We start from the raw sequence: 21,370 nt of genomic DNA, 5'->3' as shown, positions 1-21,370 counted from the left end.
CAGTGCAACTGCAAATTCCTTGCTGACAGTTTGCCTGGAAAGGCATTTCCAGTGGAAATTGGCCAACATATCCTCAGCATAACCATGTATAATATCCACAAAACTTAAAAAGAGGTTATACACACACAATACGGTAATATTATGTTGAAGCACAGTACGTATCACTCCGTGAGGTTCCTGCCTACGATAGCCGTAATGCTCCGACAATCCATCAAGCGGTGCGGCTTCGTAGCTTAGCAAAGTCGTACTGAAACACTTGACAGATTTTCGAGCGCCGTGTAACACATAAAATTGTTTCGAGGTCAGTAAACGTTTTTCAAAAAACACGGTAATAACGACGGCCCGCTAGCATGCTCTACCAAACATAGTGCTTTGTTGTGTATCTGACGGACGAAAGCCAAACCAGTTCCACACCATTAAAGTTGCAGCATTTTTACAAACCAATTCTGGTTCATCTGTTTCATTCAACGATCCGCTTTCGCCCTTCTCATTCTCCGTCACCGCCATGCTTTTTCCGTCATGTGCGTATGAAAACAAAGGCACAAAGGTTTTACCCATATTCTATCGCGATATTACATTTTCTTATCATTGCCCAACATTATACCGGTATTACCATGAACGGTATGATGTGGCCCAGCCCTAATTTGTATGATGACATTACTTCTCAAGGACAAAGCAAGGGAATCCTATTCTCTCATGTTTGCAAACTGAGCATATTTTATTGTATCTTTGCATGCACAGAAATGATATGATCTATGATCTTCTATGAGTTTCTACTTTGCAAATTACATTTCTTCTTCAGTTCCTTCCTTTAAATCACTCAGTTAGTGAGTGATACCATGCGTGTCCTCCACACACAAAAGGAATCAAACTGCTTTCCGTGAGCTAACCCAGTTAATCAGGCTGAAACTTTGAATGTCCTTGTGAAGATTCACAATTATGCAGTGGACCAAAGTTAGACAAAAAGAGGCAACGTTACGAAAGGTATTTCTGGAGGCTTTATTGCGAAAGATATTCATGAGCCATTTACAGTGTTGGGGAGTAACGGAATACATGTACCGCCGTTACGTATTTAAAATACAAAATAGGAGTAACTGTATTCCGTTACAGTTACCGTTTAAAAAGGTGGTATTTAGAATACAGTTACTTTGTTGAAATAAATGGATTACACGGCGGTACTTCCCTGTTTCATATTGTGGCGGGTCAGGACTGTTTGGGTTTTGTTTGACAGCTACGTTCTGTGGTTCCAGGCGGCAGCGTTGCGGTTGCCATGGTTACAGGGTGACGCTCTCGCTCTGCGTGTTTCCTGGGTGAGAGAGCGCAGTTGTTGTTGTGCTAAGCTAATAGGCAGAATGCAGAATGTAGCATCATGGGCAGTGTAGTCCATGCTGCAGGGAGAATGCACTGTCATACTCGTTATGTGTCTGTGAGCGCGAGGTGGGAGAAAAAGGAGAGTCGAAAAGTACGAGCTGTCATCGAGCAAAAACGGGAGCTGGAAGCATGTAAATATAATAATAACCACTGCAGCCAAGAAGAGAGCCTGACGAGGCCAGTTGTAAGTAAGCTATTAAGACTCGACTGTACACCGTGTTCGAGTTTTCCTCCAAAACAATAAGTTCCGTTGGAGCAGCCTTTCAACGCCTCTCTCTGTCTCATCATCATCATCAACTTTATTTATAAAGCACTTTAAAACAACCACAGCTGACACAAAGTGCTGTACATTGGAACTGTAAAATAAAATTACATGAGATATAAGTAAAAGCGCAAGCAGAGTTGACCCAGACAACAAATTAAAGTTATTTTTCGGCTACAAGCCCGACACAGGACCCACCGTATTAGTCAGAGGTCCCTTTACTACGGTTCGGAGCTGCGGACCTTCAGTAACAGTAATAAATCACAGCAATAGTACATTCACGTAGTTGTAAAATGCATGATAATATGTTAAGTAATCCAAAGTATTCAGAATACGTTACTCTCATTGAGTAACGTAACGGAATATGTTACAGAATACATTTTAGGGCATGTATTCTGTAATCTGTAATGGAATACATTTTAAAAGTAACCTTCCCAACACTGGCCATTTATAAGGTGAAAGAGGGAAGAGCAGTAAGAGTCCACATTTACTTATTTACGTGGAGGAAAAAGGCTGACTCAGTCAACAAAGGTTGGTAACTTGTACTAAAAATGACCTGCTAAGACAGCCAGAACCCCCACACAGTCCAAATGTAAGTGACGATAAATATGACACAAGTGTATTATTTGTATCTCTGAAATGAATTTTCTATCTGCCGTCTCATTATTCCAATGCCTAATTTCCACTATCTGGCAACCAGGCGGCAAAGTGAACCCATTTAATAATACACTGCCGAGATGCTTCCAGTTGGCCTTCATTTAGCCTGTCCAAACAGTGTAAAACATTATCACAAAGACACACATACAAACAACAGAAAGCGCGCACACACATATCCATAATCTGCCCTTTAGTTTCACAACAAAACGAACAACTCCAGGCAACATCAATTTTAAAGGCCAAAGGACCAGCGTAAATCCTCTGAGGGCTCCTTTTCTCTCTCACATCTCCTCCCCCTCTGCCGAGTAATGTGAGAATATTGATTTGGATCGGCTGCGGCCTGATGAGATAAAATGACAACAGTGAGAGTAAGTGTTGTTTACTCGACCACAGACCCGAAGCCTCTAATTGTACTGAATGAAAACACACTACTGTGTGGGTGAAAGAGGTTAGGGTAGGACTGCACGTTCATTCGGCTGTTAGTGGAACTGGAATCAAGCATACTTTAGAAAATGACACCTTCTGTCTGCGCTTAAATGTGAAAAAATGCAGTTTTGATTATTCGTGTAAACATTCGTGACATGAGAACTGAAGATGGCGACTTTTGTGTTGTGTTGCCGTGGAGATGGTTGACCCAATACAAGACAGTAAAGGACGATGCTGAAGTAGGAGAACGGCTTACGTGAGCTCAGATGAGTCAGTAAGCATTCAGTTATTTTCACCAAAATCCCTAAACAACGTGTTTGAAGTATTATTAATAAAAAGCTTAAAACAAAAAGCTTTAGTACTGTGAATTGCATGAAATCAAGTGGGAAACTGTCAAGAGTTAGGAAGCGAAACAAAAGCACACTGTCAGAGCAACATTTCACAGTATTTGTGCTACACTAAACTTCCCCACTTTGAAAGGATTAGATTATTAGCTTCTGTGTTTCCATGTTCCAAAATAAAACAAAACAAAACAAATGTAACTGTCTTGTTATATTTGAATAAAGCTGAAAATGCCTCTTTAAAGGTCCAAGCTTTCATCGAGCTAAATGCATGCTCGGGATGTTCCACTTCTTCGGGAGAGTCGCTGCTCCGTGTAACGGTCAAACAAATGGACTGTGAAGGATCAGCTGACCATGTGTGAATGTCAAATGAAATTTAGGAGACGAGAGAAAGCCTTTGGTGACTGGATGGATGCAAAGGAAAGAGTAAGGAAAGAGGCAGATAGGTTGCTGCCAGAGGAAAGGGTCAGCCTTCCTCATTAACTGCAGACCTCCCTGTTGTAAGGCTTGTTTCCTCTGTTTTATCCCGTGATGTCATGTTTCCTAACCTTTTGGTTTGTGGAGCACATATGCTTCCCCTCAACGATGCTCTACCTCATCTTCATGCATCTGCACATATTAAACTTTGCAGCAGCTCTGGCTAGAAGTAGCTCCACTGGGGTATTCAGAGATCAAATGCCCTGCTGGAGGGTATCTAAATGGCTGAAAGAGGGGGAAATGTCACTTATTCATGCCCTTTGATGGAGACTTTTTAATCATAAGGCTGCTTCTCTGTCCCTTAATTCGATTTATCCCCAAGATATCCCTTTTATCTCATGGCGATTACAAAAACTGTACAAATAGTTAAATGCTAAGTCATTCTGATTTAATGCATAAACAGGTTACAGACACAAACACACATACACACACACTATTTTGCTTTCTCATCTAAGCTGATTGTGTCTATAAATCTTGTTTAGATTTCTCAGGAGGTGAGAAGATGCTGCTTCACGGTCAATATCCTGTTTTTATTGTGCTGCTGTATTGCTGGCTTTCTGTATTTCCACCCGGGCAAACACAAAGAAGGCAAACACGGCTCATCCTTAATATGGCTTCATGGTTGGAAAAAAAAGAAAGAAGAAGGAGGGAAAATAGCAAAGAAATCCACCACAGAAGCCTGATTTAACATAGCACAAAAGAATTGCAAATATGAACCGCAGTGACCTACAAAAGACAGCGCGTGTGACGATTTTTTTCAACCTCACAATCTGTTGTAAATAAACCGAAATCTCAGTGTCAGAGCTCTGAGCTGCTTGCTGATCCCCGACACAGGTATTCAGAGAAAGATGCTTCCATAGACGGAGTTTATTTCGACGGAAAATGATCTGAACAGAGTTAATGACTAAACAATACTCGCTTACAATAAAAGCTTGGAGAACTGCACTGAGTCATCGTGGATAATGATCCGCTTGTGTCTGTTTTTCTGGCTGTTCGAAGCTTCACTGATCCTCCCAGACTTCTGCACAATGGTCTCCTGTGCGACCACATGGCCATGGTAGCACACATACTCAGGGGTGATGTAATATTGAAAAGCAGTCTGCTTTTAGAATTAAAGCTCTTCTGACCTGGCACTGAGTCTCGGTGCTGGGGCAGATGTCTAAAAACTGAAACTGTCTAGCTTCAGGTAAATTCACGCCAACTCAGCTAGACATGGAAAACCACTCAGCTGTACCTCTCTTTTTGAAGGTCAACACAAGCACCAAAGGAAAGGCAAAAAGCTGGACCGAGAGAGCTTTACTTTATATTACATGGAGTGAAAATAGGAGAAAAACCCCCCAACAAGGTTTAAGATTTTATCTTTTTTTAGAGTTTATTCCACTGTGAAGGAGCTGAAATGAGTAGGATTTGCTATAGTCCCAGTTACCAGGTGCTTTAGACAATCATAGGAAGATTATTTTTTATACAAAGAGCACTACAGGAACTAACTCGACAAGAACAATCTAACAACCTCACAGCGAGACTTCAAATGAAAATTAATGAATTGGCACTAAAGGAAACCAATAAAATGCAAAGTTCATCAACAAAGTTATTACAATTAATCCTGCATAGAATAGTCAAAGGAGCTTGCAAAGAAAAGCGTCTGGACTTCTTTGAGTTGCTTGAAGACGTTTCACCTCTCATCCGAGAAGCTTCTTCAGTTCTAAGGTCAAATGGTGGGGAGTCCCAGATTTAAACCTAGTGGGAGTATCCCCCCACAGAGGGACAAAAGGACCCCCTGATGATCCTCTAATCACCTGAGCCAAGGTGGGAAACTGGGTGTGGGTCCCAATCAGCCAGGGTTTCGGGTGAGCTCATTGTGAAACCTGGCCCCACCTTATCATGCGAATTCCTGAGGTCAGATGGCCCAGGATGTGAGTGGGCGTTAAAGCGTCTGGGGAGGGAACTCAAAACTGGATTATAGATGGCAGACAGTTGGTGTCGTAAACCACTGCCTCTGTTCAAAGATGGTCGCTCACAGTAGACATAGATGGTTTCTACAGCGATCGTGGCTCAAGAGTTGGGAGTTCGCCTTGTAATCGGAAGGTTGCCGGTTCGAGCCCCGGCTCGGACAGTCTCGGTCGTTGTGTCCTTGGGCAAGACACTTCACCTACCGCCTACTGGTGTTGGCCAGAAGGGCCGATGGCGCGATATGGCAGCCTCGCTTCTGTCAGTCTGCCCCAGGGCAGCTGTGGCTACAACTGTGGCTTGCCTCCACCAGTGTGTGAATGTGAGAGTGAATGGGTGGATGACTGGACGTGTAAAGCGCTTTGGGGTCCCTAGGCGGGACTAGTAAAAGCGCTATACAAATACAGGCCATTTACCATTTACCATTTCACTCCTCTTTCAAACCATCTGTCCTCTCTGTCCAAAATGTGAACATTGGCATCCTCAAAAGTCTTTAAGTTGCTTGAAGAAACATCTTCAAGCAACTTAAAGAAGTCCAGACGCTTTTCTTTGCAAGCTCCTTTGACTACGACGACCTGGATGACTGAGAACCTTCACAGACACCTGCATAGAATATTTATATCTTTACTTTTTTCACACCAATGTCAGTCAAGACCAAAATGGTGGCCTGACCAACACAAATACATGACAGTTTAATTAACTTTAAGCCTTTTCCCAGTAATTCCGCCTGATCTGTCACAAGTTAATGTTACATTTTCCCTGAAAAAGCTTCTGGTGTGACACAGAATTGCAGGTTTAAGAGATTAAATGTTTTTATGAAGATCATTGCTATAAACGTAAAATGTAAAACCTTCCAGTTTTCTGTGCCTTTAATTACCTTTTCTTTACAAAATGCACAAAACACCAACTGAGAACGCTGGCATCAGTTGTAGGAATTCAGCATTTAACCAGCATGCCTTCCATATGCTCCAAACCCGAAGCTAGCAATTATTTAGAAACCTCAAAGCTACCCTTGGAACTTGACTGAGGGACAGTACCATGGCTTCCATCCAATGTTGACCTACTCTGTTGAAATGCAAGCAGTCCGAGTCCTCCCATCATCTTTGAAAACTCCCTCTGTGTTGACATATTTTCATGTGTGGATGGTCTCTCTTTAACAGGCTAAACGGATCAGCAAAAACAGGAAACACTGCTGCAGATTTTCTGCAGAGCACTGACTGATTTTACCAGTTATTGGGAATTCTGGATTTCTGCTAGCCAAGCACTGTGGCTTGCTCCACATGTTTGACTTTGCAGATTTTTACCCCAGATCTCCACTAGCATAATAGCATTTATTTACTATAGAAAGACACAGTTCTCAGGCCATCACATGACATTGTGTAATGTGGTTCGCTGCTTATCCATCCATACTGTACTACCCGGGAGTCACTGCTGGCATTAAGCATAACTTCCTGCCTGTGACTCCGCTGAGGCCAGCAAGGACAGAAAGAACTTGGATGTGCCTCCCTTCAACCCTGCTGCTTCAGCTCGTCTTTGTTCACAAGATCAGTTGCAATACGAGAAGAAAAAGATTCTGAGGAAGCCGGTCTGATGTTGACAAGTGTGTTGTTACATGCTTGGCACATAATTTTCTGTAATTCATTTTCTCTTTGCACATGAAGCAGCGTGACAGCGTTGCCGTGTGCTTCTATCAATCCTGCATTTCGGCGGCTCTCCTGGAGTCCATCTCCTCTACTATAACAGCCACTACACACACACAGAGCACACAGCTGCACATACAAGTTCATATCGCAAATAACGACATATGCAGCATAAGCACCCCCACTCTTGCGCCCACCTACACACAAACGCAACACCCGGCCAACTGGTGTGTAACCATGGAAACGGAGTGCCTGCCCAATAGGAGGAGTGATGGAGGCAGCAAAGGAGAGGGAGAATAACAGGAGGAAGTGTACGCTCCTCCATCCATGGTACATATATATGTCTTGATGAATCAGTCTGTCACAGTAAAACTGATATTTGGTACACACAGTGTGTATATGGCTGTTGTAATCATTTTTCATCACTCCAAGCTGACGAAAAGCCAACTGGATGGAAATGTACTTAAAATGGTTGATATGGTGTCCATGTGCAGGTCTTTCATCACATTATCAGTAGCAGCTTTATTTAAATAAATAAAGTATTAATGTAGGACAAGTCCTATCATACAGACCAGCAATAAAAACAGTTGTATTATCAGCTGCTAGAACTGTTGTCCTGCAGAGGTAATGCACGTATGACACAGTTATGTTTCTTGATGCTTCAAAGCTAGCATGTTGCAAGATGACATTCCTTGTCCAGTTTGTTCCAGACCAAATGGGCTCAAATTAAGAAGCTTGAATATAATGTGAAAGTCTAACTTGTGCAATAAATGTGTTATATAACTGGCAGGCAGCTAAACAGAGGGCCAGAACTAGGTTGAATGTAATTAATTTCGCATACATGTAACGAGCACAGCTGCCAATAAGGTAAACCTCTGAGAGAATATGACTATAGTGACTATAACCCTGTTTTTGTTTTATGGTTCGTCTTATATACAGTCACAGAGACACATAAAGCCAGTAAATAACCCAGAAAAAAGGACGTGGTGCTTCTGACTACCAGCATTCAGAGCATACAGTTCACAAAATAAACGCATTATCATCTAATATATAATGAAAATCTCATAGCGGCATCATGAACTATTTACTGCTGCTTTATTAAATTAAATAGTTATGACATCCACTGTTCAGTTGTGAGATTATTTGAAGAAACATACATATTCTTGGAATCTATTGTTTGGAATTACTATACTGTAACTAGGCTGTTCTGCATGTCATCACAAAATTCAGAAGTCAATCTCTTAAATCTGACTTTAGTCTGTCTTAAATCTCACCAGTCTGATTTTAATCTTATTCTGACTTTAATCTCAAAAGTCTGAGTTTAATCTCAAAAGTCTGACTTCAATCTCAAAAGTCTGAGTTTAATCTCAAAAGTCTGACTTTAATCTCAAAAGTCTGACTTTAATCTCAAAAGTCTGAGTTTAATCTCAAAAGTCTGACTTCAATCTCAAAAGTCTGAGTTTAATCTCAAAAGTCTGACTTCAATCTCAAAAGTCTGAGTTTAATCTCAAAAGTCTGACTTCAATCTCAAAAGTCTAAGCTTCATAGCTTCATAACATGACTCAAAAAGTCATGACCCCAAATTATAGACTTTTATTGGCTCTAATCCTCTTCCATAGGTTTTACACACACACACACACACACACACACACACACACACACACACACACACACACACACACAGGTACAAACACAGAGTTTATCCTTTGGCTACATTCTCACCCCAGCCAATATAATTTAATTTCACCATGGCAACAGAGTGACTTTCTCCAGGATTAATTTTTCAAGTGAAGACACTGCTTGATATTTGATGAGGATTATCTGTTGATTATTGTCTCAAACTTCCTTTTTTGTCACATGCCACATGTACAGTGAAACAACACAAACATGATATTCCTGCTGCAGTACACACCTTTGTGTTTTAAATAAATCCTCCATCATTCCAGAGGACTCACTCAAAGAAGGCCACTGCACTTCCACAAATGAGCACAAGCCTAGCAATTAAAGCTTTTCTCAGCAGGTAATTGTGTTCGCTGTAGTGCTGCATGGGAGCGACAATGTTTAACGCTAACAATATTTCTGTATTGCCCACCTTGACATCCCTCTTTATTCTTTGAGAGCACTAGAGGTGGGGAGAGTCAGCGATACAGAATGTGTGTAGGCGACCGAGTGGGAGGAAACTGCGATTTGGATTCTGCATCTTCACGTGTAGAAATGTGTCACATGGCAGAAGAGAGAAGGCTGAGTGGGCAGAATAGTGGCAGAAACGACAGGGACAGAAAAATACGACTATAAAGCAACGTCGTGTCGGCAACCTAACGAAATGTCAGCAGTGTGCTCGGTCCTGACACCTGTCAGACGACACGTCAGCAGCATCTGATTCTGTAGCTGCCTGACCTACTAAAGCTGCCTTCAACATCCTCTAAAGTTGCTTATTCTGAATATTCTTATTCTTCATGCAAACTGCTGAGTCAAAAAAGATGCTGAGCCAAAATGCCACGAAGCATTACTTAACGACACTGCTGGTGCTCTTATCCCGAGCAGCTTACATTTACAGCTGCAGGCAGGTGCTCGGTCTCTGCTTCTGGAGTAAAAGCAGTGATGTTTTTCTTTCACTAAAACCTCTCAACACAGCAAACCACCTTGTCTGATTCTTCCAGAAGAAATGCATTTTTCTCTATCACATGAGTTCACTTCAGACACCTAACAGCCAAGGTAGACACTCAAACAGTCTCTTAATAATTAATAAAGCTCTTCTTGAGCTGCAGTGTGCAGCCAGCTGATCAATATTAATACTGTCTCGCAGTGCTTATCAAACTGCAATCATTCCACTAGTGAAAACACTTGCTCGGTTTGCGTCAGGTTGCTGCCCCAGCAGAGTGTTCAGGAAGACATTGCACTAGCTGTCAGTTCAGTGGATTATTATTTATTCTCACATCAACGTAATTCAGACACTGCACAGATTTTGTACACTTTGTGTGAGTTACATAGAATCTGTCTGCACTGGACGTTTAGATTGTTTGTCGACTTGTTGGGTAACATTTATAAAACTGAGAAAAATCACATCTTCGTGTCTCATTTAATGTCCAGTCTTGGAAATACCAAGGATTTAATGACAACTTGTAAAATTTTAGCAGACAAAGACCAATGGTGGTGCAGACAAAGAGCCAAGAACAAAACAACGGGATACAGCAAAACAAGAGGTGGGAGGAATAAGGAGCAAGGAAAAAGACGGGTGAACACAGAGAGGGAAGTGATTGGATTTAATGGGAATGGTTAAAAAAGGGGAAAGATTTGGAAATAAAGTAAAAGAGGGGATTTCAAAGTGTCAGGAAGGTAAGTAGGGAGTAAGGAAAAAGCACAGGAAGAAAGAAGATAAGAAGAGATGATTCAAACAGAGGAAAAAGGCCAGGACAGAGCATGGCAAAGGAAAGTAATTTCACACTCTTCTAACAGCTCATTTTCACATTCACAAAAACCGGCTCTGTCACACAAACACAAATGCTGACATCCTCTAGCACAACATTCAGCCATGAACCGCAGTGAATTACAATCAAATAAAGAATCCTTGCATTGGGGTGATTGTGGCTCAAGAGTTGGCAGGTCGTCTTGTAACCGGAAGGTTGCCGGTTCGAGCCCCGGCTCAGACAGTCTCACTCACTGGTGGGCAAGACACTTCACCTACCGCCTACTGGTGATGGCCAGAGGGGCCAATGGCGTGATATGGCAGCCTCGCTTCTGTCAGTCAGCCTCGCTTCTGTAGCTGCCTCCACCAGTGTGTGAATGTGAGAGTCAATGAATAGTGGAATTGTAAAGCAGTTTGGGTGCCTTGAAAAGCGCTATATAAATGCAATCCATTATTATTAGTGAGCTAAGAGAGACTAGCCAAATAACACTCACAAGTGCAACATTTCCCTTACCTTTAAAAACCCATTAAAATTTAAACCTGGGAGAAATGGTTGCACTGAAACACTTGTTGTAATCTGGAAACTACGTGCTTTAAACGTAACCGCAAACAAAACTTAAATAACTTTTACATTAGCATTGGAGGGAAATTAAAACCAGCAAGACTCTACAAGCAGACTGCAGGCATACTGTGTGCTAATTGTGTTGCAATTGCAAATTCACTGAAGCAATAAAGCCTCCTATTGGGATTTTGCCCCAAAATAATGAGGATCTCGCGCAGTATGCTTCCTGCAAAGTCATCTCATCTCTGACACTGACAGACTGAGAGGAGCTGCGAGTGTACAGTAAATCCCACCCTACAGCATGCTTTCATGAAGAAAATACCAACCCGCACAGAGCAGTAAAAGCCTTGAGGTGTGAATCATCTTGAGAAATGACAAATTCAAGACAAAAATCTGTATGAGAGATGTGTGTAAGTGACACACTCTCCATCTTGTTGTATTCTCTTGTTACACTGTGGTCGTCTTGCATTGTTATTCTAATGCAATGTGTAGAAGCTGTTGGTGTCCAGCTATCCAGTCGTTAAGTCTGACGTCACTAGCCGTGTCTGGGCCTAAACTCCGCTGCAGGTCCATATATCAAACGATCACTATGGCATTACTGAGAGTTGAAAAACTGTTACTGAAAGTTGAAAAGTCTTTCATCTTTAATAAAATGATCAGCGTTCTGCTCTACCAGGTGTAACAATTGAGTTTAACATCCAGGCATCCATGAAAACGGAATTGATGACATTTAACGGAGTTAGAAGTTAGCAGGAAGTTAGCTCGCTAGCTTCTATCTAAATACAATATAACATGTCCTGACTGCGGGGTTTTGGAAACAAATTAAAACGTACAGCTCTGTTATCACTTCCAGCATAAATGAAGACAGAAAACTAAACAGCAGTGACGTTTGTAGGGTTACTGAAGTTTGGCTAGCTGGTATATAATGATGTGCTACGTGACCGCTAGCGACACAGCTATGTTAGCATAATATGTTGCATCCTAAGGTTTTAAAAACTGAGCTTAAATAAATGATTAGCGGTAATAAAAGCCGAGGGAGGTCAACAGTGATCACTGACTGTTTTAGGAGCTTTTTGAGATTAAATAGAAGAAAATACAAAACATTAAACATGTTAACAACACAAAAGCCATATTAAACGCAGACTACTTTAGGCCCGGAAGTAGGATTCATCACGTCATCACTTAACAACCGGATAGTCCATTAAGAGACTGTGTGATTTCCACAAAGTAGTTTAATCACAGTTTAGTATGAGCCAAACTGTATATATATGAACATGAATAAGAACTACTGTGGTTTGTCATGTTTACCTGAATTACCATAGAGAAATATGTTTTACAAATAATGGGAGGAAAAAAATGTCCTGATCAGTAAGGAATAAAGATTTGCACAAAAGTTTAAATAAGGGGATAAATTTAGTACCTTAGCAAACAATATTAAACTTATACTTGATCAAGCTAATAAGTAAAATGCATTTATTTACTCTAATATCCAAAAGGAACAGCATACTCTATGGAAACCATGAAATTTGAATATACTATGTAGCTGAGAGAAAATGCTGCAGGGTGATCTTGTATTTGAGTGCATGAAGGCGTAAAAATATGTGTTTCTGCACCTTGACAGACCAGAATATCTGCTTAAGTAAAGTTTCAGCAACAGCAAGATCAAATAATCGGATGAGGAAGGAGACTGTATGCATGATAGATGTCTGAGTTACTGAGAAAGCAAAGCAAAGGTTTACTACCACTGTATTACCACCAAAAGCTGGGTGCACGCCTAATACATTACTAACTTCACGCACATAAGAAAGAATCTTTACTGTGTACAGTTTAACCAGCATTCACACAGCTCCCCTACCATTTGCAGAGGCCTCTTTCGCAGGTCTCTCTCAGTCACCAGTCTCTCCTGGTCGGTGACGTACAGACCGCGTTGAGCTAGCGCCTGGATGACAGCATCGTGACCCAGCAGCGGCTTGGCAGCGTCACTCTTTAGGATAAGGCTGCCAGCCCTGCAGTAGAGGTCTGCAGATAGCAGGAGGCTGGCCACAGGAGGCTTCAGGTGCTCCTGCTCATACTGGTCTGTGTAGAAAGGGTCCTTCAAGTCTGCTGGGATGCTGTCTGCGTGATAGAGCAGAGGAAGCAGAATCAGCTGACAAGCAGAGCGTAATAGCAACATGGCGCCAAATCATTTAAATAACAATTTATGAATCAATTCATATTAGACATTCAAATGCTGGCAAACATCAGCATGTTTTTAAATTGCTTGCCATGCCACATCATTGAGGATCATATAAGAGAAGATAAACAAGTATATAATTAAAAGCGCTGATGTAAACAGAGGAAAAAAGCTGAAAGCATTCTGGAGCATTAGTTTTCTACCTTTCTAATCAATAGTCATTTAAATTTTCTAATACAATTAAAAAAAAATAGGATAAACTCAGATGAGCTAATATCAAGTTTGGGCCGTGTTATTCTAAATCTGTCTTCACTGAGGATTTTTCCCTCTGTGGACAGATTGTCTAGCAATACTTTGGCACAACTACTTGTTTTCGTTGCCATGCTTTGACAATAACATCACATGGATATGTGTGGATAGACCTTGTCGTTGCTATAGCAACTGCAGGATGAGCGGTAACCTGATCGATTCATCCAGTGTGTATCTCTGCAGCTTCCAGCTCCCTGGGAACACCCTTCTCGCTGCCTGCCTCATCAAAGAGAGAGGCTGCACGTGAGCGCGCGTGCATGTGCGTTCATTACCTCAGGCAAGTCCACTGCACGGGGGATAGCGTACAAATAATTTGAGCAATTCTGGCCCACACTTTTCTATCAAGTGTTTTCACAAATCCACGTCTGGGAACATAAAGTATGTTATGCACAGTTGCTAGTAAAGCTACCGCAAACCCTTCTTTCCCTGGTGCAGATTAAGGAAGCCATGATTAAGCGTTTTCAAATAAGACTATTTGAAAACATTAAATTATGTCTGCAAGCAAAACAGACGCAGGGCTCGTCCCTGTCTCCTTCGCACGGAGAATGGATCTTAATTAGGATAAAAGCCTGTGTGTGTGTGTGTGTGTGTGTGTGTGTGTGCGAGTGGTGATCCACACACTGACAGCTTTATGCTGCCCATCCTCCAGCACATGCACACGGAGGTCAATGAATCACCTGCTTTGACTGACCGCTATCAGCAAGGTCATCTGCACACAGTGTTATTACAGAACACAATCACAGGCAGAAGTAGCAACTATCCAGGTTACAGGGTTTCCTGTCAGCACTATATTCATATTAGGGATCCTAACAAACAACAAAAAATACACTATGTCTTTATATTAACCCCCCGCACCGCCTTCGTCATCCACAGGGAGAGGTCAGAGGTCAGGCTGAGCTCATGGAACACCACCTCTGGAGCTGCTTAGGAGACGATTTTTTATGTTATCTTTCAACATTTTGTGTTCCTGGTTTATATTCTGTAATGCTCCTTTTAAGGACAAAGAAAACATTGAGCATGAAGAAGTCGGTTTTATCTTTTAATATTTCATTAGCTTGGTAGTATTTGAGCTTTTACTCATGCAGACTCACAATCTTCCATTCAGTCATTGTTACAACTTAATACTTTAAACAAGGACATCTGGAAAAACGTCTTGTTAAGTGAATACAGAGGGAATTACACTCATTGTCTGTCAGCCTCTGGTTTTTAGCTGGTATTAAATGGCACTGCTGTTCTGAGTTCTGAATCAGGACACTGTAAATGTTGGGGGATAGCATTTGACAGCGACTCCTGACAGCAGATGATCTGCTGTACAGGTCACATCTCGCACGTACTCGACTGCATATTCTTGATGTACTCTCGCCTTAATCTAATGAGGCATGCATGTAAAGCTTTCACAGCAGCGTAGGCTGGGATCTGGAGATGATCTCGCTCCCTTTCTCTTTCTTTCCCTTCCCCTCCCTCTCTGGGGGGCTGTATTTTTGGAATCAGCCCATTTCATTCAGTTCTGACTGAAAATACACAAGAGGATCAGCAAGGGATCTCATGTTTGCTGAGATATAAGCAGCACAGAAACAAGAAATGATGCTCTCAAATAAACTGAGACGATGTGTATGAATCGGGAATATAATACAATAACAACAAAAAAAGAGATAAAGATGAACGAGTTGATAAAATGGGAAAAGGATAGCACAGAAGGATCTTGCACTGCATTTATTAAGACACATTTTTATAAAATTGAAAAAACATCTTTTTCCCGCTGTTGTTCATTTTACCTCATGCATCCAAAAAAGATGTGGATACTCCATCAAAACAGATGTTTGTGCTGTAGTTTTCTATTATAGATGCTCAAATGCAAGCCAGATAATCACACTGATTTGCCACTTTATTATCACTGCATTGCTGGATATGCATCCATGCATCCCCTATATCAGTTAAAGTATTTAATACTAATTCCACTGAAACTGTGGGATTACATCCACTTCGTTAGGTGTCACAGGATGTCATGCCATACTTACTTTGCAGTTCTGACATGGATGCAGCACCCTGGAGGTGACATCATTTGAAACAGGTACTTTAATATCTCTATAAGTATTCTCCATTAAATACTTCCCACCCACCCCATTGATTAGGGACCACAGGAAGTGGTTTTTTTGGGGTTTTTTTTTTTTACCTTTCTTTCGTTTGGTATAACACGTATTGCTTTCCTCATAAGAAATGAATGCAAACGATGGCAGTTTCCATGTGAACCAGCCCATATGGGAATTGACTGATAATAAATCATAAATCTCCATTACACATTTGTTGCTTTGGGTTTATTTGGATTCTGACAAGCATGCATTAAAAACAAACAATCAAAAGAAAAGCATTAAAATCATAAACAGACTCGTGCTGCGTCCGGTTAACTGTTGCAGTCGGTGCGGTGATGAACCTACCTGTCCCGTATGCTTTGGCCACCAACCATGTGAGGCTGCAACACATTTTGGCTCGTGAGAAGTCATAGTGCTCAAAAGACTTTATTGCAGGAGCAACGAACGTCTTCTTAACATCCCTGACGTCCTGAACTTCACCCATATTTCACCCCTTGATTGTTCCCTCAAACCCTACGAAGCGAAAGCATCCCAGTACTGGAATTTGGTGGAAAACTATAAACAGCTGGAAACTGAAGAGATGGTCTGTCTTTCCGCAGATTATTCACAGATATGTATGTCCTTCCAGTAATAAAATGCTCTTGGGGCTAGGTTTGTTTTGTTTTTTTCGGTCTCGTTCACACAATAGGTCGCTACTCCTGGTGTTTTTCATCCATTCTGTTTTCTACCAGTTGAAAGGCTCTCCGTCTGAACAAGCTAGGTTTCCTTGGAAATCAGAGAGGAGGGAAAAATGCTCGTCGACTGGAATGAAAACAACAATATTTCCATTATTTGAGTTGTTTGGCAGCAGACGGCTTCTTCCTTTCATGGCCATGTGTCATTGTATGAATAACCTGTGTGTTTTGCATTCGGTCCTCTATTCGGTGCCGTGATGCGGTTTTCCTGCCGCACTGAGGCTTTCTCTAGCTCTGCACGTTTGTTGTCCAACGCGCATGTGTGAACGGTGCTTTCAAACTCCACTGGGAATTTTAACACTTTTATCTTAATTCTTTGGAATCAACCGCCCACAAACATATTGTACCGCAATATAGTCGGTAAAACGGCATTAACTTGCTACACTGCAAAATGTAAAAGCCGGATTCGTTTAATGGGCTGCATTTTTATTACTTTTACTCATACTCTGTTACCCTGAACGCACCCTTAACGTAAAATATGACAAATTTAAAAAAAAAAATGAAATGAATAAGAAGAGGTCAATATACTTTAAAAAAAGTTCTAGGACAAAGATACACATTTTTAAAACGTCATGTTTTAAATAAAATTTTGCTAAAGACAGCGATGTAAATAACAGGGGGGGAAAGCGACTCAGCTCCACGAACTACAATTCCCAACGTGCAAAAGAAGTAATGTTGCGGCATCAGTGTGCGTCGGGAACTGTTTGCGACTGTCCGAGGATTTGACGCGAAGAGGTAATGTTGTTTTTGTAAGTAACAACCAAATGGTGGCTCAGAAGTGTAATTTCAAAATACTCAAAAACTTGGTTTCTTCGCAGCAGGAGTTATTTAAAACTTCCATTTGGAAAAAGTCAATTTGGCCCTTTAAAAAAAAGTGAGCTTTGGAGGTTCTTCATACTCAATTTATTTGCAGCTGCTGCCATAACATGTCACCTAAATCTTTTGGCGTAACTGAGCGTTTACATCTGCTTTGTTGTGGTTACAGGTAGTATTTAAACATGTTTCTGCCACGAGCCCTGAAGGTGAAGAGACCTGCCGAGGGATCGGCTCAAGTTGTGGTTAAGAAAAGCAAAGTTGTTCAAGAGGAGGATAGCAAAAGTAGCTCCGAGACACCTGCTCAGAGCGAGGAAGTATGTGAAGACACCCAAACACGAGATGCGACAACACACGCAGCTGCAGAGAGCTTAGCACCCGAAGATGGACACAGCTCCCTCTCAGATGACAGTGACAGTGATGGTGATGACGATGAGGAGGAGGAGGAGGACGAACAGGAACCAGTGAAATCATTTAAAAAGAACCAGAGATGGCCTGGGCCAGGAGAACCTGTCTGTGTGATGTGTGGTCGCTATGGAGAGTACATCTGTGATGCTACAGATAATGATGTTTGCAGTCTCGAATGCAAAGCCAGCCATTTAGTGCAAATGGGCATGGGGACTGGGGCAGATGCATTTATGCAAAAGGACCAAAATAGAGATGAAAGGACTGTTCAAAGTCAACAGCCAGCAGCTGATCCCGGTAGGGTGGTTGAAAGTGAACCGGGCTACTCCTACAGGGAAGATCGGTTCATATCAGGCCTAACAGAGGAGCAAGTGCAACGAATTAAACAGGAGCTGGGCATAGAAACCCAGGGGAGAGATGTCGCAAGACCTGTTGTTGAATTTGAGCACTGCAGCTTCCCTCCCACATTAAGTGGTAACCTGAAAAAGGCGGGGTATGACACACCTACCCCAGTCCAGATGCAGATGGTCCCTGTTGGCCTCACAGGCAGGGATGTGATTGCCAGCGCTGACACAGGATCGGGGAAGACTGTAGCCTTTCTGCTGCCAGTGGTCGTGAGGACACTCGAGGTACAGTATTGAAGCTAATATGTCACATGCAAATGTCATCAAGTTAAATTATATTTGAGGAGGCAGACATTTCTACAGCCTGGATAAATAGCACCACAGCCCAGATCTAAATATGTAAATCTGGACTGAATCTGCTTTTGTATCAAGCATTTGCCCTCCTGAGCTACCCCTTAGGAAGACACTAGACTCCAGTATCTGACAGAAAAGCTGCTCCGTAGCTGCCAGTGACCTCTGCAGATAAAAGAGTCGAATTGAATAAATGTATTCTCAAAAAGACACAAACAATTTTACATTTAAAAATTCACAAATGCTCTCTTGGTGACATGCAGTGTGCAACATTGCTTCTGCTTTCAGAAATCAGCACACAGTGTGGGCAGCCCTGTGGCTTTGATCCTGACCCCCACCAGGGAGTTGGCCATTCAGATAGAGAGACAGGCCAAGGAGCTTGTGATGGGACTCCCCAACATGAGAACTGCCCTGCTGGTCGGAGGCATGCCGCTTCCCCCACAGCTCCACCGCCTGAAGAGCAGCATCAAAGTACAGTCTCTGTTTTGTTTTGTTTTTCTTAAACAATAATTTCTTCCTGCTGCAGTCAAAGCTTGAGGCTGTACATTTGTCCCATGGTTTTGTTCATTTCTCAATCTCCTTTAGATTGTCATCGCTACTCCTGGGCGGCTCATTGAAATCTTGAAGCAGAAAGAGCTGAAGCTTGACAAAGTGAATGTTGTGGTGGTTGACGAGGTAGGACAAACATATTGAAATTCCCAATTGACAAAAACTGTGCACTTTAAGACAAAGTAATTCAGTTCAATTCAATTTATATAGCTTTAAGGATTAGTAATGTAAAAGTTGTGTCTTTTAGAACAGACAACATAATGACAGCTTTTGAAAGTATTCATCTATGCATTCTGTAGAAATCATTCAAATCAGTTTTGAAAGTCCTGCAACATCAAAGTTGTGCTGCATCCTGTAGGTGGACACTATGTTGAAGATGGGCTTCCAGCAGCAGGTTCTGGAGGTTCTTGAGCAAGTCCCAGAAGAACATCAGACTCTTCTGGCGTCGGCCACCATCCCCACCGGGACGGAGGAGCTGGCTGCCCGGTTGGTCCGTGACCCTGTACGTATCACTATTGGGGAGAAGAACCAGCCGTGCGCCAACGTCCGACAGATCCTGCTTTGGGTAGAGGAACCTTCCAAAAAGAAGAAGCTGTTTGAGATTCTCAACGTAGGTCATAGTTGAGATGTTTTTCAATCTTAACTTTGAGTTTTTAGATTAAAAATCCTGAAGTCTTAAAAGGTTTATTATAAGTGGAGTATTTCTGGACACTGTTTATATAAAACAGAAATGGTCGACTTCTGGAATTGCAGAGGTACAAAACTGGGATTTGGACAAGACACGACAAGAAAACCAACTATCTGGAGTGGACATAACTCAAAAACTAATCAAAGCAGTTGCTTCATATATTGCAGGTCTTACAGCATAGTGCATAATAGTTGGCTCAAGATTACAGAATGTTCTCCTAAAGAACAGTAAAATTAAGAAGGTATGATTGGGAGTATGTATTTCTTCCTGTCTTGTCAAGTTACAGTTTGGAGTGCTGGAACGTATCCAGATATGTAGATGCCTCTACAGGCACATAGTATGCATAATGTATTAGTTGTATAGCATTTTTGGAAAATATGTAAAATGTTAAAAAAAAATAATAATAATAATAATTTTGTCACTTTTCAGGATGGTAAGCTGTACCAGCCTCCAGTGGTAGTGTTTGTAGAGAGTAAACTCGGTGCTGATCTGCTCTGCGAGGCAGTCGCCAAGGTGACGGGCCTCACTGCCGTGGCAATCCACTCTGACAAGAGCCAGTGGGAGCGCAACCGCATCCTCCGGGTGAGACCAGTGGGAAAACATGCACAGGGAAGAAAAACCAAACAATGCTTCCATGTTTGGTGTCCTAAAGTGTTTATCTTCAACAGCACAGACAGATACCCAAAGCTGAGGCTTTCCCCAAGAATCCATCTTTAGTCTGCATGTCCAATGCAAAGAGACACAATGCAGAAAAAAAACACTGTTTTTCCATTTACGCGCTTTTGTTCTTAAATACTGGCCATTTTTTTCTTTTCCAAGATCACAACTTGGAGGTAAACAGGTGACTAAAGAGGTGTGACTTTATTGAAACAGTTAGACAAGGCCTGAAATAATCTAGAATAAATCTAAATTATTAGGAGTCAAAATGATTTATAATCGTAGAGTCTCACTTTTAGAGTATGTAATTTTACTGGCTGATTGTATCATACTTAAATATGCTGAATCATTTTATGGACACCTCGCTTTGTTATCTGCTGTGTGTAAAATATAATTATGGGAACAACATGCTAATAAAAACAGGCTTGCCAGTAAATGCAGTTCATTATTAATGTCTGCTGTATGTGGTACATACAGACTTCTAATTGTGGTTTTCTCTTCAGGGTCTTCTGGATGGTGACTTTGAGGTAGTGATCAGTACAGGTGTTCTGGGCAGAGGGCTGGACCTGGTCAATGTCAGACTGGTGGTTAACTTTGATATGCCAAACACAATGGATGAGTATGTCCACCAGGTTAGTCAGCACTGCTTAGTATCACTTTGATGTAGTTTCATTAGGAAAACCTTTCAATTACGACAGCTAATCTAATATTACCTTTTTTTCCCATTTAGGTGGGAAGAGCAGGTCGGCTGGGACACAGAGGAACAGCCATCACTCTTCTCAACAACAACAACAAACGGCTGTTCCTGGAGGTGGTGAATCGAGTCAAACCCACTGGTTCCATTTTGCCCCCTCAGCTCTTAAACTCACCGCACCTCCACGAACAGCAAAGGAGGGCAAAGCAGAGAAACAAGAAGGACCACGAGGATTCACTGGTTACCACAAATAACCTCCTGGACATCATAAAGAAACATGACCGTCGCAAGAAGTAGCAACTTCTTCCAATCTTTCATGGAATGGTGCTTATTTATTGAGTAACCTGTAAATGTTTAGTTTGTATATTTTGTTTATAAATAAATACATGTGTTTTCTGTATCTGTTTTTTTTTTTAGATCTGTGTTTTGTATGATTAATGCAAAGTGACTTCAAAAAGCTCCACACAATCTTCC

The 21,370-nt window shown here is 41.7% G+C and overlaps 2 protein-coding genes across 11 annotated transcripts in view; one reads left to right on the top strand and one right to left on the bottom strand.

Moving 5' to 3' along the window:
- camsap2a (calmodulin regulated spectrin-associated protein family, member 2a) overlaps positions 1 to 21,370 on the bottom strand; it is a 345,786-nt gene that overhangs the window by 31,332 nt on the left and 293,084 nt on the right. For 7 of the 8 annotated variants that reach the window (XM_085131916.1, XM_085131919.1, XM_085131917.1 and 4 more), the window contains exons 1-2: positions 16,007 to 16,650; positions 12,945 to 13,204 (exon numbers count right to left, since the gene is read on the bottom strand). The exons of the other annotated variant lie outside the window; for it this stretch is intronic. In XM_085131916.1, the coding sequence (XP_084988042.1) occupies positions 12,945 to 13,204; positions 16,007 to 16,145 (399 nt within the window). In that variant the 5' untranslated portion in view covers positions 16,146 to 16,650. Of the gene's footprint in view, positions 1 to 12,944; positions 13,205 to 16,006; positions 16,651 to 21,370 lie in introns of those variants that run through there. 8 annotated transcript variants of the gene reach the window in all.
- On the top strand, positions 17,010 to 21,296 carry ddx59 (DEAD (Asp-Glu-Ala-Asp) box polypeptide 59). Of its 3 annotated transcripts, none has more exons than XM_085131925.1 (8): positions 17,010 to 17,130; positions 17,381 to 18,242; positions 18,597 to 18,779; positions 18,894 to 18,983; positions 19,216 to 19,467; positions 19,975 to 20,127; positions 20,706 to 20,834; positions 20,933 to 21,296. In XM_085131925.1, exons 2-8 carry the CDS (start codon positions 17,394 to 17,396, stop codon positions 21,191 to 21,193), a joined length of 1,917 nt encoding a protein of 638 aa, XP_084988051.1. In that variant the 5' UTR covers positions 17,010 to 17,130; positions 17,381 to 17,393; the 3' UTR covers positions 21,194 to 21,296. The 3 variants fall into 3 exon arrangements, with proteins under 3 accessions (XP_084988051.1, XP_084988052.1, XP_084988053.1); XM_085131926.1 differs by having other exon boundaries at positions 17,054 to 17,144; XM_085131927.1 differs by lacking the exon at positions 17,010 to 17,130 and adding an exon at positions 17,151 to 17,269.

The sequence above is a fragment of the Neolamprologus multifasciatus genome, chromosome 15, assembly GCF_963576455.1.
Source record: "Neolamprologus multifasciatus chromosome 15, fNeoMul1.2, whole genome shotgun sequence".
Classification (NCBI taxonomy): Eukaryota; Metazoa; Chordata; class Actinopteri; order Cichliformes; family Cichlidae; genus Neolamprologus; species Neolamprologus multifasciatus.
Note: the sequence above shows the minus strand (reverse complement) of the source record. Positions and strands in the feature narration are given on the sequence as shown.